The following is a 14,655-nucleotide window of genomic DNA, read 5'->3' as shown; positions in this document are numbered from 1 at the left end:
GTGCAGAGCACTGTACTAAGCGCTTGGGATAGATGATACGATTGAATGAATGAATGAATGAATGAATGAGTAGAGCGGGCAGCCCTGCCCCCTCCACGGGTGCTGAGGGCGGAGATGCCCGGACCGCCGGCCCTCCCTCAGCGCCCACTTCCGGTCCCGCCGAGGGCGGTGTCGTCACTTCCGGGAGCGTCGCTAGGCAACCGGGCGGCGGCTGAGGAAACCCTGCCAGGCGGCGAGCGGAGGCCTCGGCCTCCCTCCGCCCGACACTGCGCGGGGCGCTCCGCCGCCGTTGCCATGGATACCGAGTCCGCGAGGCGGGAGCCGAAGGGCGCGCGTGAGTGAGAACGGACCGCGGGGCCTTATAATAATAATAATAATAATGATGGCATTTATTAAGCGCTTACCATGTGCAAAACACTGTTCGAAGCGCTGGGAGGATACAAGGTGATCAGGCTGTCCCACGTGGTGCCCACAGTCTTAAGCCCCATTTCCCAGATGAGGTAACTGAGGCCTGGAGAAGTGAAGTGACTAGCCCAAAGTCACACATAGCTGACAAGCGGCAGAGGCGGGATTTGAACCCATGACCTCCGACTCCAAAGCCCGTGTTCTTTCCACTGAGCCACGGAGCGGTTACTGTGTGCAGAGCACTGTACTAAGCGCTTGGGATAGATGATACGATTGAATGAATGAATGAATTAGCGGAGCGGGCAGCCCTGCCCCCTCCACGGGTGCTGAGGGCGGAGATGCCCGGGCCGCCGGCCTTCCCTCAGCGCCCACTTCCGGTCCCGCCGAGGGCGGTGTCGTCACTTCCGGGAGCGTCGCTAGGCAACCGGGCGGCGGCTGAGGCCTCGGCCTCCCTCCCCCCGACGCTCCGCCGCCGTTGCCATGGATACCGAGTCCGCCAGGCGGGAGCCGAAGGGCGCGCGTGAGTGAGGACGGGCCGCGGGGCCTTACAATAATAATAATAATAATCATAATGATGACGGCATTTATTAAGCGCTTACTATGTGCAAAGCACTGTTCTAAGCGCTGGGAGGATACAAGGTGATCAGGCTGTCCCACGTGGGGCTCACAGTCTTCATCCCCATTTTCCAGATGAGGGAACTGAGACCCAGAGAATCAATCGTATTTATTGAGCGCTTACTGTGTGCAGAGGACTGTACTAAGCGCTTGGGAAGTACAAGCTGGCAACGTCTAGAGACGGTCCCTCCCCAATTTGAGTAGGGACTGTCTCTAGATGTTGCCAATTTGTACTTCCCAAGCGCTTAGTACAGTGCTCTGCACACATTAAGTGCTCAATAAATACGATTGATGATGATGGGCTCACAGTCTAGAAGGGGGAGACAGAGAACAAAACCAAGCATACTAGCAAAATAAAATAAATAGAATAGATAGGTACAAGTACGATAAATAAATGGATTAATAAATATGTACAAACAATAAATATGTACAAAGAAGTGAAGTGACTTGCCCAAAGTCCCACAGCTGACAAGCGGCAGAGTCGGGATTTGAACCCATGACCTCCGACTCCAAAGCCCGGGCTCTTTCCACTGAGCCGCGGAGCGCTCACTGTGTGCAGAGCACTGTACTAAGCGCTTGGGAGAGATGATACGATTGAATGAATGAATTAGCGGAGCGGGCAGCGCTGGGGTGGATATCATCATCATCATTGATCGTATTTATTGAGCGCTTACTGTGTGCAGAGCACTGTACTAAGCGCTTGGGAAGTACAAGTTGGCAACATATAGAGACAGTCCCTACCCAACAGCGGGCTCACAGTCTAGAAGGGGGAGACAGAGAACAAAACCAAACATACTAACAAAATGAAATAAATAGGATAGGTACAAGTAAAATAAATAAATAGAGTAATAAACATGTACAAAGAAGTGAAGTGACCTGCCCCAAGTCCCACAGCTGACAAGTGGCGGAGCCGGGATTTGAACCCATGACCTCCGACTCCAAAGCCCGGGCTCTTTCCACTGAGCCGTGGAGCGCTCACTGTGTGCAGAGCACTGTACTAAGCACTTGGGATAGATGATACGATTGAATGAATGAATTAGCGGAGCGGGCAGCGCTGGGGTGGATATCATCATCATCATCATCATTGATCGTATTTATTGAGCGCTTACTGTGTGCAGAGCACTGTACTAAGCGCTTGGGAAGTACAAGTTGGCAACATATGGAGACAGTCCCTACCCAACAGTGGGCTCACAGTCTAGAAGGGGGAGACAGAGAACAAAACCAAACATACTAACAAAATAAAATAAATAGAATAGATATGTACAAATAAAATAGAGTAATAAATATGTACAAGCATATATACGTATATACAGGTATATATACATATACAGGATACAAGCAAATCGGGTAGGACTCAGTCCCTGTCCCACGTGGGGCTCACAGTCTCAATCCCCATTTAACAGATGAGGTCACTGAGGCCAGTGAAGTGGCTCGCCCAAGGTCACATGGCAGGCAGGTTCCTTGAACCACCCCAAATGCAGCCTTCTTGCTGTTGCAAAGATTCGGTGATGGAGGTGGGCATTTGTCACCTTTCTTCAGCCCCAGGCGCGAGTCAGAGAATTAAGACAACCAGGGTTTTTCTTTTTAAGGCCAAGGGAGACGTGAGTACATTTGAAAGTAGAAGGGAAGGAGCCAGTGGATGGGGGAGAAGTGGATTAGGGCAGTAAGGGGAGGAGGAGGGGTGGAGTAGGATTTTTAACATTCAGATGCTTTGAATTTTCCACCCGCAGCAGGAACAGAGTCCTTGAGTGAAGACCGACCTCGGAGTGGGTATCTCCTTCCCCCAGGAGTTGAGCTTCACCAGGTTACCATCCTGCCGAAGAATGAATGGGAAAGGATTCACGATAGCCTCAATGGTTTGGCGAAAAAGGCGGCCCGCCTCCGCGCTGAGAGGAAGGCGAAGAAAGACGTGCATTTACGTTCCCAAGCAATTGTGAAAACCTGGACCAACACTTGTGCAGTAAGTAAAACCTATGTAGGTGAAGTAGCAACTGAAGATTCACCGTCACTTTTTATGAGGACTTTGTATATATGTTTGTACATATTTATTACTCTATTTATTTTACTTGTACATATCTATTCTATTTTATTTTGTTAGTATGTTTGATTTTGTCTCCCCCTTTTAGACTGTGAGCCCACTGTTGGGTAGGGACTGTCTCTATATGTTGCCAATTTGTACTTCCCAAGCGCTTAGTACAGTGCTCTGCACACAGTAAGCGCTCAATAAATATGATTGATGAGGATGAGGAGGAGGAGGACAGAGTCCTTAAAATTATTGTAAACTGTGGATTGGGTCAGAATGAACTCTGCAAGGTAATAATAACGATGGCATTTATTAAGCGCTTACTATGTGCAAAGTACCTGTTCTAAGCGCCAGGGAGGTTACAAGGTGATCAGGTTGTCCCACGGGGGGCTCACAGTCTTAACCCCCATTTTACAGATGAGGGAACTGAGGCACAGAGAAGTGAAGTGACTTGCCCAAAGTCACACAGCTGACAGTTGGCGGAGCCGGGATTTGAACCCGTGACCTCTGACTCCAAAGCCCAGGCTCTTTCCACTGAGCCACACTGCTTCTCTGCATAAGGTCTGCATAATTCCCACTTGTGTACTCTTTACCAGCACTTAGTACAGTGATCTGCACACAGTAGGTGCTTAACCGGCTCCGCCACTTGTCAGCTGTGTGACTTTGGGCAAGTTACTTGACTTCTCTGTGCCTCAGTTCCCTCATCTGTAAAATGGGGATTAAGTCTGTGAGCCCCACGTGGGACAACCTAATCACTTTGTATACTCCCCAGCGCTTACAACAGTGCTTTGCACATAGTAAGCGCTTAATAAATGCCATCATTATTATTATTAACACCACAAAAAAATGAAAATATGCAACTTTGAGCATATTTGCCCCAAAAGCTGTTTGACTGAACTCAGTTCACGTAGACAGATATTAAAAAAAAAACACAACATTTCTTTTTGGAGACAGGTTGTACCTCATCCCCAAATAGTTTACTTGAAGAAGTTATTTTAAGAATAGGTACAGAAACCAAATTTTTAAGGTAACAAATACCATAAGAAAAAAAAAATGAAGTTGTGCTTACCATGTGTCAGGAGCTCTACTAAGCGTTGGGACTGATGCAAGGTAATCAGGTTGGACCCATTCCGTGTCCCAGGTGGGGCTCACAGCCTTAATCCCCGTTTTACAGATGAGGTAATGTGGGCACAGAGAAGTGAAGTGATTTGCCCAAGGTCACACAGCAGACAAGTGGTGGAGCTGGGATTAGAACCCATGACCCCCAGGCCTGAGCTCTAATCACTAAGCCATGCTGCTTCTTTAGGCACATTTAATGACAGAATCGACGTAGGACTATTTTGAAGAAGCAAAATGAAATGTGAAGAAGGTGTTGTAAGTTGAGCTGTTTTCTTTTTTGCTCAGACTTACCCTCCTCAAGGGCAGGGTTTGCATCAATTAGCCCAACTGTATCTCACAAGCGCTTTCAGTGGTCTGCACAAACTAAGTACAGTACCCCTGCGCTTAAGCGCCTGGCACATCATCATCATCAATCGTATTTATTGAGCGCTTACTGTGTGCAGAGCACTGTACTAAGCGCTTGGGAAGTACAAGTTGGCAACATATAGAGACAGTCCCTACCCAACAGTGGGCTCATAGTAAAAGCTTAACAAATACCACCATTATTAGTAAGTGCCCAATGAATACTGTCGATTGAAACTGAGCACACTACTTGTTCTTTATCAAAGGGCATGAAAGAACAGAAATTACAAGCCGAAAGGCTGCGCAAAGAAAAGGAAAATAAGAGGAATCAAGAGATTGATCTGGAGGAAGAACACTACAGAGCCGAGGAAAGAAAAAAGGCCATCGACAGAGCGAGACTCTACCAGTATTACCAGATGGATAGAGTGAAAGGCTTTCATGTACTGCACAGGTTTCTGTGGGTTTTTTTGATCCAAATTCTGTATGTTGTCTCTGCCCACGGCTGGGCTTTACCTACATGGAATGATGCAAGTGTTTTGTCTTTGTAGAGTGCGCTTCTTCTTACAGAAGTTCTGAAAGAGAGAGATGCTCAGATTGGGTTCAAAAAGAAAAAACTGTCTTCTGACAAAAAATGGGAAGAACAGCTGAAACACAACGTTGAAAAAGCCTTGCAGGAAGAACAACAGAAAGCAGAAAAATGTCGCAGGGCTAGACTGGCTCTTGCCAATGATCACCTGCAACAGTATGTGACTTTCTTATAGTTCAAAGTCTTCCTACTTAGAAATGCATTAAATTGTGAATTGCCTTCTGTTAATAGGCTCCAAGAAGACTGATACTTTCTTTCTAAATCATTCAGTACAGTTTGAGGGTTTTAAGGTTTCCACTTACTTTACACGAGTCTCGACTATTCGTAGAGCAGAGTTGCCCTAAGAAAGGTCAGCCCTAAATGCAGATTGGCAGCCAGAAGTCTCTGTCGTCCACTTTAATTCCAGGGTCAATCCAAGGTTTGAAAGTTACATTCTCGCCTCACAATTATAAACCTCAGAATTGACTGATTAATTAAAGGGTCGTAAGAACATAAAGCCCCTGTGTACCATAATGCTAGGCACAGGTGGTACCCACCGTAAGCACTCAGTAAGTACCATTGACTGAATGAAACGGTGGCAAAAGGGGAAAGAAGCCAAATAAAGCTGTGTCCTAAGCACACTCCCAAACAGCTGGTAATGTTGATGTTGCCTGGAACTCTTCCAAGCTAAGGCTGCTCTTTCCTGCCTTGCCCTCCCCGGCAGCCGTGTGGTACAGGAGTGGGCCAGGGACTGGGAAGGAGCTGGTATATTCATCTGGCTCCAGGCCGTCTCCGAGGGAAAAGTGGGAAAATCACTGCCAACTCTTTCTTTTTGTTCACTTTTCCACCTGGGGAATCTTGGTTTGGGCAAGAAAGACTGACTGGGCAGGGATTATATGAACGCCTGCACCTCCCCAATGCACGTCCCTTTCACTAGACAGCTGCCCTACAGCGACACAATCTATCATTGGTATTTATTGGGTCCATATTGAGTGCAGAGCACTGAACTAAGCACTTAGGAGAGTACACTATAACTGAGAGGGTAGGTATGTTCCCCGCTCATAAGAGGTTTACAGTCTACAGTGGAAAACAGACGTTAAATTAGAGCTGTCCGTAAGTGCTGTGGGGATGAGGATGGGATGAACCATCATCATCATCAATCGTATTTATTGAGCGCTTACTATGTGCAGAGCACTGTAGTAAGCGCTTGGGAAGTACAAATTGGCAACATATAGAGACAGTCCCTACCCAACAGTGGGCTCACAGTCTAAAAGGGGGAGACAGAGAATGTGAATGTGAAGTGATTAAAGAGTACAGACAGAAAAGTGCAGAGGCAGTTGAGGAGAGGGAGTAAGGGAGACCAGGGCTTAGTCGGGGAAGGCAAGCAAGGGAGTCTCCCCTGACAGCTAAGCTATGCTGCTACCAGTTTCATTAACATCCAGATCCGTGGCACAGCAAGGATCCATCTTTGAGTCAGTTGGAGGTGGGGGAAAATTGGAGGGGAACCTACCCTGTTCTAGAGTCCGAAGAAAAGGCAGAGAAATGTAGGTTCTGGAATGCCATAATAGCTAGTACAGTGATGGAAGTTGAACTCCCTAGCGAAGGGTAAACCACCTCTTGTCAAACCAGAGGCCTTATTTCCCAGGAGATGCTCAAACAGTTCAAATCTAGCCCCTGATGTACGTCAGTGGGAAAGACCACTGCTCTCGGAATCGGGTGACCTGAGTTCGTGTCTCAGTTTTGCCTCGGTGGCCAACGTGGAGAAAGAGAGCAAGTGCACTTTGCAATTGCACCCCCCTTCACCTCCTCACCTGCCGCACCCCGGGCCCCAGCAGGAACACGACTGATAATAATAATAATAATGGCATTTATTAAGCACTTACTATGTGCAAAGCACTGTTCTAAGCGCTGGAGAGGTTGCAGGGTGAGGGCGAGAGTGCAACTAGCGCAGCACCAGCACTCGAAACAATTCCCCTGCCCATATTTTTACGGTATTCGTTAAGTGCTTACTACGTGCCAGGCACTGTACTACGAGCTGGGGTAGATACAAGCTAATCAGATTGGACACAGTCCACGTCCTACATGGGGCTCACAGTTGTAATCCCCATTTTACAAATGAGGGAACATAGGTACGGAGAAGTTAAGCGACTTGTCCAAGGTCACACAGCAGACAAGTGGTGGAGCCGCGATTAGAACCCAGGTCCAGGCTCTATCCACTAGGCCATGCTACTTCTCGGCCCAAAAGTGTTAGAGCCGAGGCTCAAGTGGCATTTCTGGTGGGAGATTCTGTCCGTGTCTACGATGTAGTAAAATAATGAATCCCGTTTAGGTAGTATAATTTGATTGTGTTAAGACTATATGATTTTCTTGGACAAAATACCTTAACTCATGAAAAGTATAACTTGTCCAACTTATTTGGTTGTCCTCTAGTCATACTGTTTTCACGTTTTAGAATTAAGGAACATGAAGAGGTGGAAGAACTAAGGAGACAAGAAGAGCAAAAAGATGCTGAAGAGATAAAGAAACAGACCAAATTATATGAGTTAGAGAGGCAAAAAGAAAATGAACGGAAAGAGGAAGAAATGCTTGAACTTCAGAAAGCTTATCATGTAAGTAGCAGTGCTGATCCATTCTCTGTTTCCCATCCTCCCAAACTGAGTGAGGAGAGGGAGATAAGGCTTCCTAGGGGAGGAGGGAGACATTTGGGCTGCGGCTAGTGACTCTGAGGCCTGGTGAGTCAATATTTAATATATCAAATATCAGTTTTTCCTGTTCATAAACCTTCTAAGGCAAGATGATGATTTGCCTTGGTAGCGTGAAACAAAACCCCAAATAGGGTATCTGGGGTCTTTTTTTCCCCACCACCGGTTGCTGTAACAGTTACCCACATGCACGGGAAACGTGGCCCTCAGTGCCATTACACAGCACGATAATGGACATCTGGCAACAATTAATCACCGGTGTTTATGGAGTGTCTACTGTGTGCAGAGCACTCTACTAAGCACTTGGGAGAGTACAACACAACAGAGTTGGTAGGATCCCTTCCCACATCAAGCTTGGCAGAACAGAACAAGACTGGCAAGCTGGGGAAAAAATGGGACCCCGGAGCCCGACAGTGACTTGATTTGGATTTAGCTGCAGGATGATGTATAAACTAGTCTTCTCTATGGTTCTGATGATGTGAATGGAATTTATCGGTAGATTTATTTTGATATCTTGTTAAAGGATTAAGCAACATATCATCATCGATATCTGTCCCTTTTTTTAAAGGCACACATTGAGAACAGAAATATCCTCAGGCAGATACAAGCACAGCAAGAAGCGGAGGAAAATGAGAAACTCAGAGATTACGTCAACGCAAGGAAATGTTTGTCAAATCTAAGAAGAGAAAAGGAACTTGAAACTCACAGGTTGGCCATTTTTTGAGAAGTTTCCTAAATGATTCAACAGTTGATGTGATTTTTGCCAAGGGCCCATGGTACCTACCTCTGACTATTGTTTTTTGATCGTGTGTGTGAGGGAGGCCCTGTTTGGCCAGAGAAACTTCAGGGTCTGTTTAGGAGGGTCGGACCCGAGCTGGATCTGGCCTCTGAACCTGGAGTCTCGGAGAGCAGTGATGGAGGATGGGGAGTCACCCCCAGCTCCCATCATGGCAACCACGCGGGCTTCTCCATCCCTTCCCATGGGCTTTGAAGCCGAGTCCCCTTCCCCGAAGCCCAATTGTTTCCTCACGCACACCCAGGGCTCAGTAGCCAGCTGGGGGCTGCCGTGGGGCCCACCCCATGCTGACAAGAATCCTGAGCCTGATCAGAATAATAATAATGGCATTTATTAAGCGCTTACTATATGCAAAGCACTGTTCTAAGCACTGGGGAGGTTACAAGGCGATCAGGTTGTCCCACGGGGGGCTCACAGTCTTAATCCCCATTTTACAGATGAAGTAACGGAGGCACAGAGAAGTTAAGCGACTTGCCCAAAGTCACACAGCTGACAATTGGCGGGGCTGGGATTTGAACCCCTGACCTCTGACTCCAAAGCCCGTGCTCTGTCCACTGAGCCACACTGCTTCTCAGGCTGCCCTGGATTCCTAACCCACCACTGAAGTGAGGGGGAGAAGCAGCATGGCCTAATGGAGAGAGCTCGGGCTTGGGTGTCAAAAGACCTAGGTTCTAATCCTGACTCTGCTACCTGCCTCTTGTGTGACCATGGGCAAGTCACTTCACTTGGAGGAGCAGCGTGGCTGAGTGGAGAAGAGCACGGGCTTTGGAGTCAGAGTTCATGGGTTCAAATCCCAGCTCCGCCACGTCTGCTGTGTGACCTTGGGCAAGTCACTTAACTTCTCTGGGCCTCAGTTCCCTCTGTAAACTGGGGATTAAGACTGTGAGCCCCACGTGGGACAACCTGATCAGCCTGTATCCTCCACAGTGCTTTGCACATAGTAAGCGCTTAACAAATGCCAATTATTATTAGTATTATTATTCACTTCTCTGTGCCACAGTTTCCTCATCTACAAAATGGGGATCAAATACCTGTCCTCCCTCCCTCAGACTGCAAGCCCCAGATGGGGAAAGGGCTGGGTCCAGCCTGCTCATCTTGTATCTACTCCAGCCTTTAGTTCATTCAGTGGTATGTATTAAGCACTTAATACATGCAAAGCACTGTATGAAGCGCTTGGGAGAGTACATACAATGCACATGTGCTGGACATGAAGAAAACTGCAAACATATTCCCCTGACAGGTCACTATCTTTCTCAACTCAAGTTATCAAGTACCAGAGGAAGCAAGGTAACCAATAGGCAGAGTATTGGGCTCAGCGAGCCATCAGACGTGCATTTAAGTAGCGACTGTGTCCCAGACTCTCTGTGCTTTCTGTTAAGGGTAAATTTCCTAATCTCATTCCAGGCAAATGGAGGAACAGAGAAGCAGGATTACTTCCTTGCTCCACGAGATGACAAAACAGAAATTTGAAGATGAAGATGCACGTATCGCAAGGGACACTGCAGAGGTTGAAGCGGAGAAGGAAAAAGAAGAAAAGGAAAAAGAGGAAAAAACCAAAGCAGAATTACAATCCATTGCCAAATATAGAACCACTGTGGTAAAGTATCCATTTCTGAAAATGCTAAACTTTAGTTTAAATGATGATTGAATAAGCCTTTATATGTACACAATTCTCTCAAATCCAATCTGTTTTTGAGGTGAAATCACAGAAGTTACTTAAAGGGCCCAATATTACACAGGAATAAGCTCTAAATTCAGAGATAGATGGTTCTGATCCATCTGCTTTAAAACTGATCCAGATGTTAAGAGGGTGTCAGTGAAGCCTAAATGAAGTAAATAAATCTGATTTTCATTTCAATCAGTGGTATTTTTTGAGTGCCTCCTGTTTGCAGAGCAATGTATTAAGCACTTTTTCCAGAGTCAAATTATTGCCTTTTCCTGAAATTTGGAGAGGAAAAATGGCCATTAATAACATATGAACTGTGTTTTTGGTAGTAAATAGCAAAACAGATGATTTAAGAATGCGGGCAATGCTACGATGCATGGTACATCATGCAGGTATTGGTCCCTACAAGCTCTCTCGCCTTTCATTCTCTCCAATAAAGCCTTCCTCAGTTCTTTAAGGAAAAAGTTGAAATTTCAAAGAATTTTTCCATTCCTAACTAGATGAAAAATAAAGAGGAAAAAGAAAAGCAAGATAGACTGGAAGCCAAAGAGAAATTACGGGCTATACTGGAAGCAGATCAGATTTATATAGCACATGAGAAGGAGAAAAGGCGAAGAGGTCATGAAGAGTGCAAGCGACTTCAACAATTCCAGATACAACAGATGGTAATTATCGATAAATAGCATCCCGCATCTTACTGAAAACCGCAAATTAAGTACTGCAGATAGACCAGTTGGCCACACTGTCCCTGAGAAAGGAGTGGCTCTTTTTAAGCAAAAATTTTGTAAGGATCATGAAACATGGGTACAGTGCCAGGTTCTGCAAACGCCACATCTGACAGTACAGCAAAGGACAGTCTTTTTTGGTGCGTGCACAGTAATAATAATAACTGTGGTATTTGTTAAGTGCTTACTATGTGCCAGGCACTGTACTAAGCACTGGGGCTGATACAAATTGGGTTGGACATAGTCGCTGTCCCACCCGGGGCTCTTCCCCATTGCCATTTTCCAGATGAGGTGACAGAGGCCCAGAGAAGTGACGTGCCTTGCCCAAGGTCACACAGCAGACAAGTGGCAGAACCAGGATTAGAACCCATAACCTTCTGATTCCTAGGCCCGTGCTCTATCCACTAAGCCACGCTGCTTCTGTAGCAGCGTGGTCGGATCTCTGCGTCTCCCCATCAGCTTTCAGTCCCAAAGGCAGTCACAGATGAAGCTCAGTAACGGTGGCATCCTCAAGCATGGAGGACAAATACGTGATTGCTAATACCACCCCCTCAGATCTCTTTCAGGCCTTCCTCCTCAACAATTTTACCCCTCATTTTATCCTCCTGAATCCCTTGAGGTATGGAGGGTCCATTCCTAAGCTCAGCTTTTTGCTGTCCCGCCCCAAGTAGGCTGCAGACAAGACGACCACTCGAGGCCCTACACCCATCATCATCATCATCAATCGTATTTATTGAGCGCTTACTATGTGCAGAGTACTGTTCTAAGCGCTTGGGAAGTACAAATTGGCAACATCTAGAGACAGTCCCTACCCAACAGTGGGCTCACAGTCTAAAAGGGGGAGACAGAGAACAAAACCAAACATACTAACAAAATAAAATAAATAGAATAGATATGTACAGGTAAAATAAATAGGGTAATAAATATGTACAAACATATATACATATATACAGGTGCTGTGGGGAAGGGAAGAGCCGTGGAGGGGATGGAGTTGCAACAGGGGTCTTCCCGAGTCCCACCGGGGCCAGCAGAGGCTCTGGGGGATGACTGCAAGCAGCGTGGCTCAGTGGAAAGAGCCCAGGCTTTGGAGTCAGAGGTCACGGGTTCAAACCCCGGCTCCGCCACTTGTCAGCTGTGTGACTTTGGGCAAGTCACTTCACTTCTCTGTGCCTGTGACCTCATCTGTAAAATGGGGATGAAGACTGTGAGCTGCCCCATGGGACAACCTGATCAACTTGCAACCTCCCCAGCGCTTAGAACAGGGCTTTGCACATAGTAAGCGCTTAATAAATGCCATTATTATTGCAGGCCAGGCCCACATCCTTGCCGGGAAGCAACCCCCACTCCGCGGGGCAGTTGAGGGATTCGTTTTGAGTCCCCCTTCATCCGGCCCCCCCTCAAGCCTAGGGCTCATCCTTGGCTTCCCGGCTGTCGGGGTAGGAGGCCGGACTTGGGTCTGTGAGGACGCCGACCACCCGGAGCTGGAGACTGGGCTCGCCCGGCCCTCCCAGTGCATCAGCGGCCTCACCCTTCTTGATCGTCGCCAACCTGGGCCACCCACGGTATTCCGACTGGCCCCAAGCCAGCCTTTCCAAAGCTTTATGAGAGGTGGCATCGGCAGTAATAATAATAATAATAATAATAATGGCATTCGTTAAGCGCTTACTATGTGCAAAGCACTGTTCTAAGCGCTGGGGGGGATACAAGGTGATCAGGTTGTCCCACGGGGGGCTCACAGTCTTCATCCCCATTTTACAGATGAGGTAACTGAGGCTCAGAGAAGTGACTTGCCCAAAGTCACACAGCAGACATGTGGCAGAGCCGGGATTCGAACCCATGACCTCTGACTCCAAAGCCCGGGCTCTTTCCACTGAGCCACTTATCTTTTTTTTGACCTTATTTTTGCCAGTTTTCCCCCTTCCTATATTTGCCAAGGCAAGAAGTCTCCAACCTGGATTCACTTGAACCGATAACTTGCATCAAAATGACTGTTAGTAAAACCCCTTCGGAGCAGCTGACTTTTAGGTGCAGAACAGTAACTCGAAAAAAATCACAATCCTTTTCCCTCAACAGGCCGAAAGAAAGGCAAATTTACAGCAGGAGAGACAAGCGGACTTAGACTACGTAAAACAGACGGAAGCCCTGGCAGCCAGAAAGGAGAAACGATTCCAGGAATATGCAAAACAAATCATTGACTTTGAATCCAAGACAACTCAGAAACTTTATCCTCTTTACAAGGCATCCCAGAAAGGTGTTGGAGGTGGCCGTGGTCCGGTTTATAAAGAAAGAGGGGAAATAAGGCCTAGCTATCAAGCAAAGGATTTTCATGGGACCCAGCTCCCTCTTTATTCTTCGCAAGCAGCCACACGTGGTGATTTTCAAAAGTCTAAGAGAAGGTTAGGTTTTACATGGTAGAAAAGCACATTTTATTTTTTTTAATTTAAGATTATATTCAATTTTAATGCTATTTACAACAGAGCTATTTGGGCCACAAATGTACTTCAATAAACAGGTTTAGAGTCATTGAGTACCGTATTGCGTTTGACTTCAAAGTGGTGGTACAGCATTATCCGTTATTTCAGTTTTTACGGTCGGTCTGTAACATCTACAAGAATCTTTAGAAGTAGTCTCTGGTTAAAGGCTTAGTCAAATCTCTCTCATAAAGGGGAAAGGAAACTGGTATCCTATAGGTTAGAATTTTTCCAATTTTTCCAACAGAACTTGACTCAATTCTCACATATTCCAATTGAGTAAAGTGAACTTCCACCTAAAGTTCAATAAATTAGTATCACCTCAGCATGTTTTCCTATTAAGATTAAAATAAAGGTTTCCAGGGAGAAAGTCATGAAAGTTTCACCACATTGTTCACCACTGACACTTCCTGAGGAGAAAGCTGTTAATTTTTGAGAGTGCGATGATTTTTGAGTACTGTTCACTTGATTAGCAGTTGCACTTAAGCCCTCCCCTATAGAGAGCTAATATAGATTTGAGGCATATGTAAAATTACCTAATTTGAAGCAAAGTATTTTTCCTTTTACAAAGAAAAGTTACTTTAAAACTCATATACTTTAAGGGCCAAGAAAGTACTTTAAGTGCTATATTTCTTTTCACCTCTATATGGTTTGTGTGATGGTTGTGTTGCTTTGTCCAGTGTACTGACAGAAGAGTTTCACTCTATCAAAATGCCCCCCAATTCCTTCCTTTGAGGTGGAAAAAAGAAAGAGGTAGGATTCTTTGAGAGGTATTATTTCTAACTTTAAACAAAAGGTGGAGTAACTTTTACTAAACAGGCAAATCAATTAAAAAACCAGACATGAAGAAATACCACATAAAGCATTCACTAATATTGTAGTTTATTTAATAAATGTTAAACTATAAAAGTTCATACACAGAGTTTTTGAAATGCAGTTTGCAGAAATCATACAATTTAACAGTTGCTGGACTAATGGCTTAAAAGAAGTAGTACTCTGAAGTTAACTTTACAGTTGGGAGAAGTTTTGTTTCTAGGTTTTTGTTTTTTCTTATTTTAAAATATACATCACAGTGACCTCTGAGTTAGGAAAAGCTTGAAGTTTATTCACTCCGTTTTTGCTTTTCTTGTCCTCCTACAAACAGAGCAGCCAAATTAAGAGTCATAGCACATACGTACAAAAGCGAACATCCAGCCCTCTTAACCAACAATCTCCCAAAATACTAT

General features: G+C 45.9%; 1 protein-coding gene across 2 annotated transcripts; it reads left to right on the top strand.

Moving 5' to 3' along the window:
• The first annotated feature begins 214 nt into the window (after window positions 1-214).
• CCDC173 (coiled-coil domain containing 173) lies at window positions 215-13,485 on the top strand. Of its 2 annotated transcripts, none has more exons than XM_038751493.1 (9): window positions 215-334; window positions 2,751-2,980; window positions 4,771-4,944; window positions 5,053-5,246; window positions 7,522-7,678; window positions 8,340-8,479; window positions 9,972-10,164; window positions 10,734-10,898; window positions 13,032-13,485. In XM_038751493.1, exons 1-9 carry the CDS (start codon window positions 295-297, stop codon window positions 13,371-13,373), a joined length of 1,635 nt encoding a protein of 544 aa, XP_038607421.1. In that variant the 5' UTR covers window positions 215-294; the 3' UTR covers window positions 13,374-13,485. The 2 variants fall into 2 exon arrangements, with proteins under 2 accessions (XP_038607421.1, XP_038607420.1); XM_038751492.1 differs by lacking the exon at window positions 215-334 and adding an exon at window positions 846-925.
• The last annotated feature ends 1,170 nt before the right edge of the window (window positions 13,486-14,655 follow it).

The sequence above is a fragment of the Tachyglossus aculeatus genome, chromosome 9 (assembly GCF_015852505.1).
Source record: "Tachyglossus aculeatus isolate mTacAcu1 chromosome 9, mTacAcu1.pri, whole genome shotgun sequence".
In the NCBI taxonomy this organism is placed as follows: domain Eukaryota; kingdom Metazoa; phylum Chordata; class Mammalia; order Monotremata; family Tachyglossidae; genus Tachyglossus; species Tachyglossus aculeatus.
The sequence above is the reverse complement of the archived record's forward strand: the minus strand, read 5'-3'. Positions and strand labels throughout refer to the sequence as shown.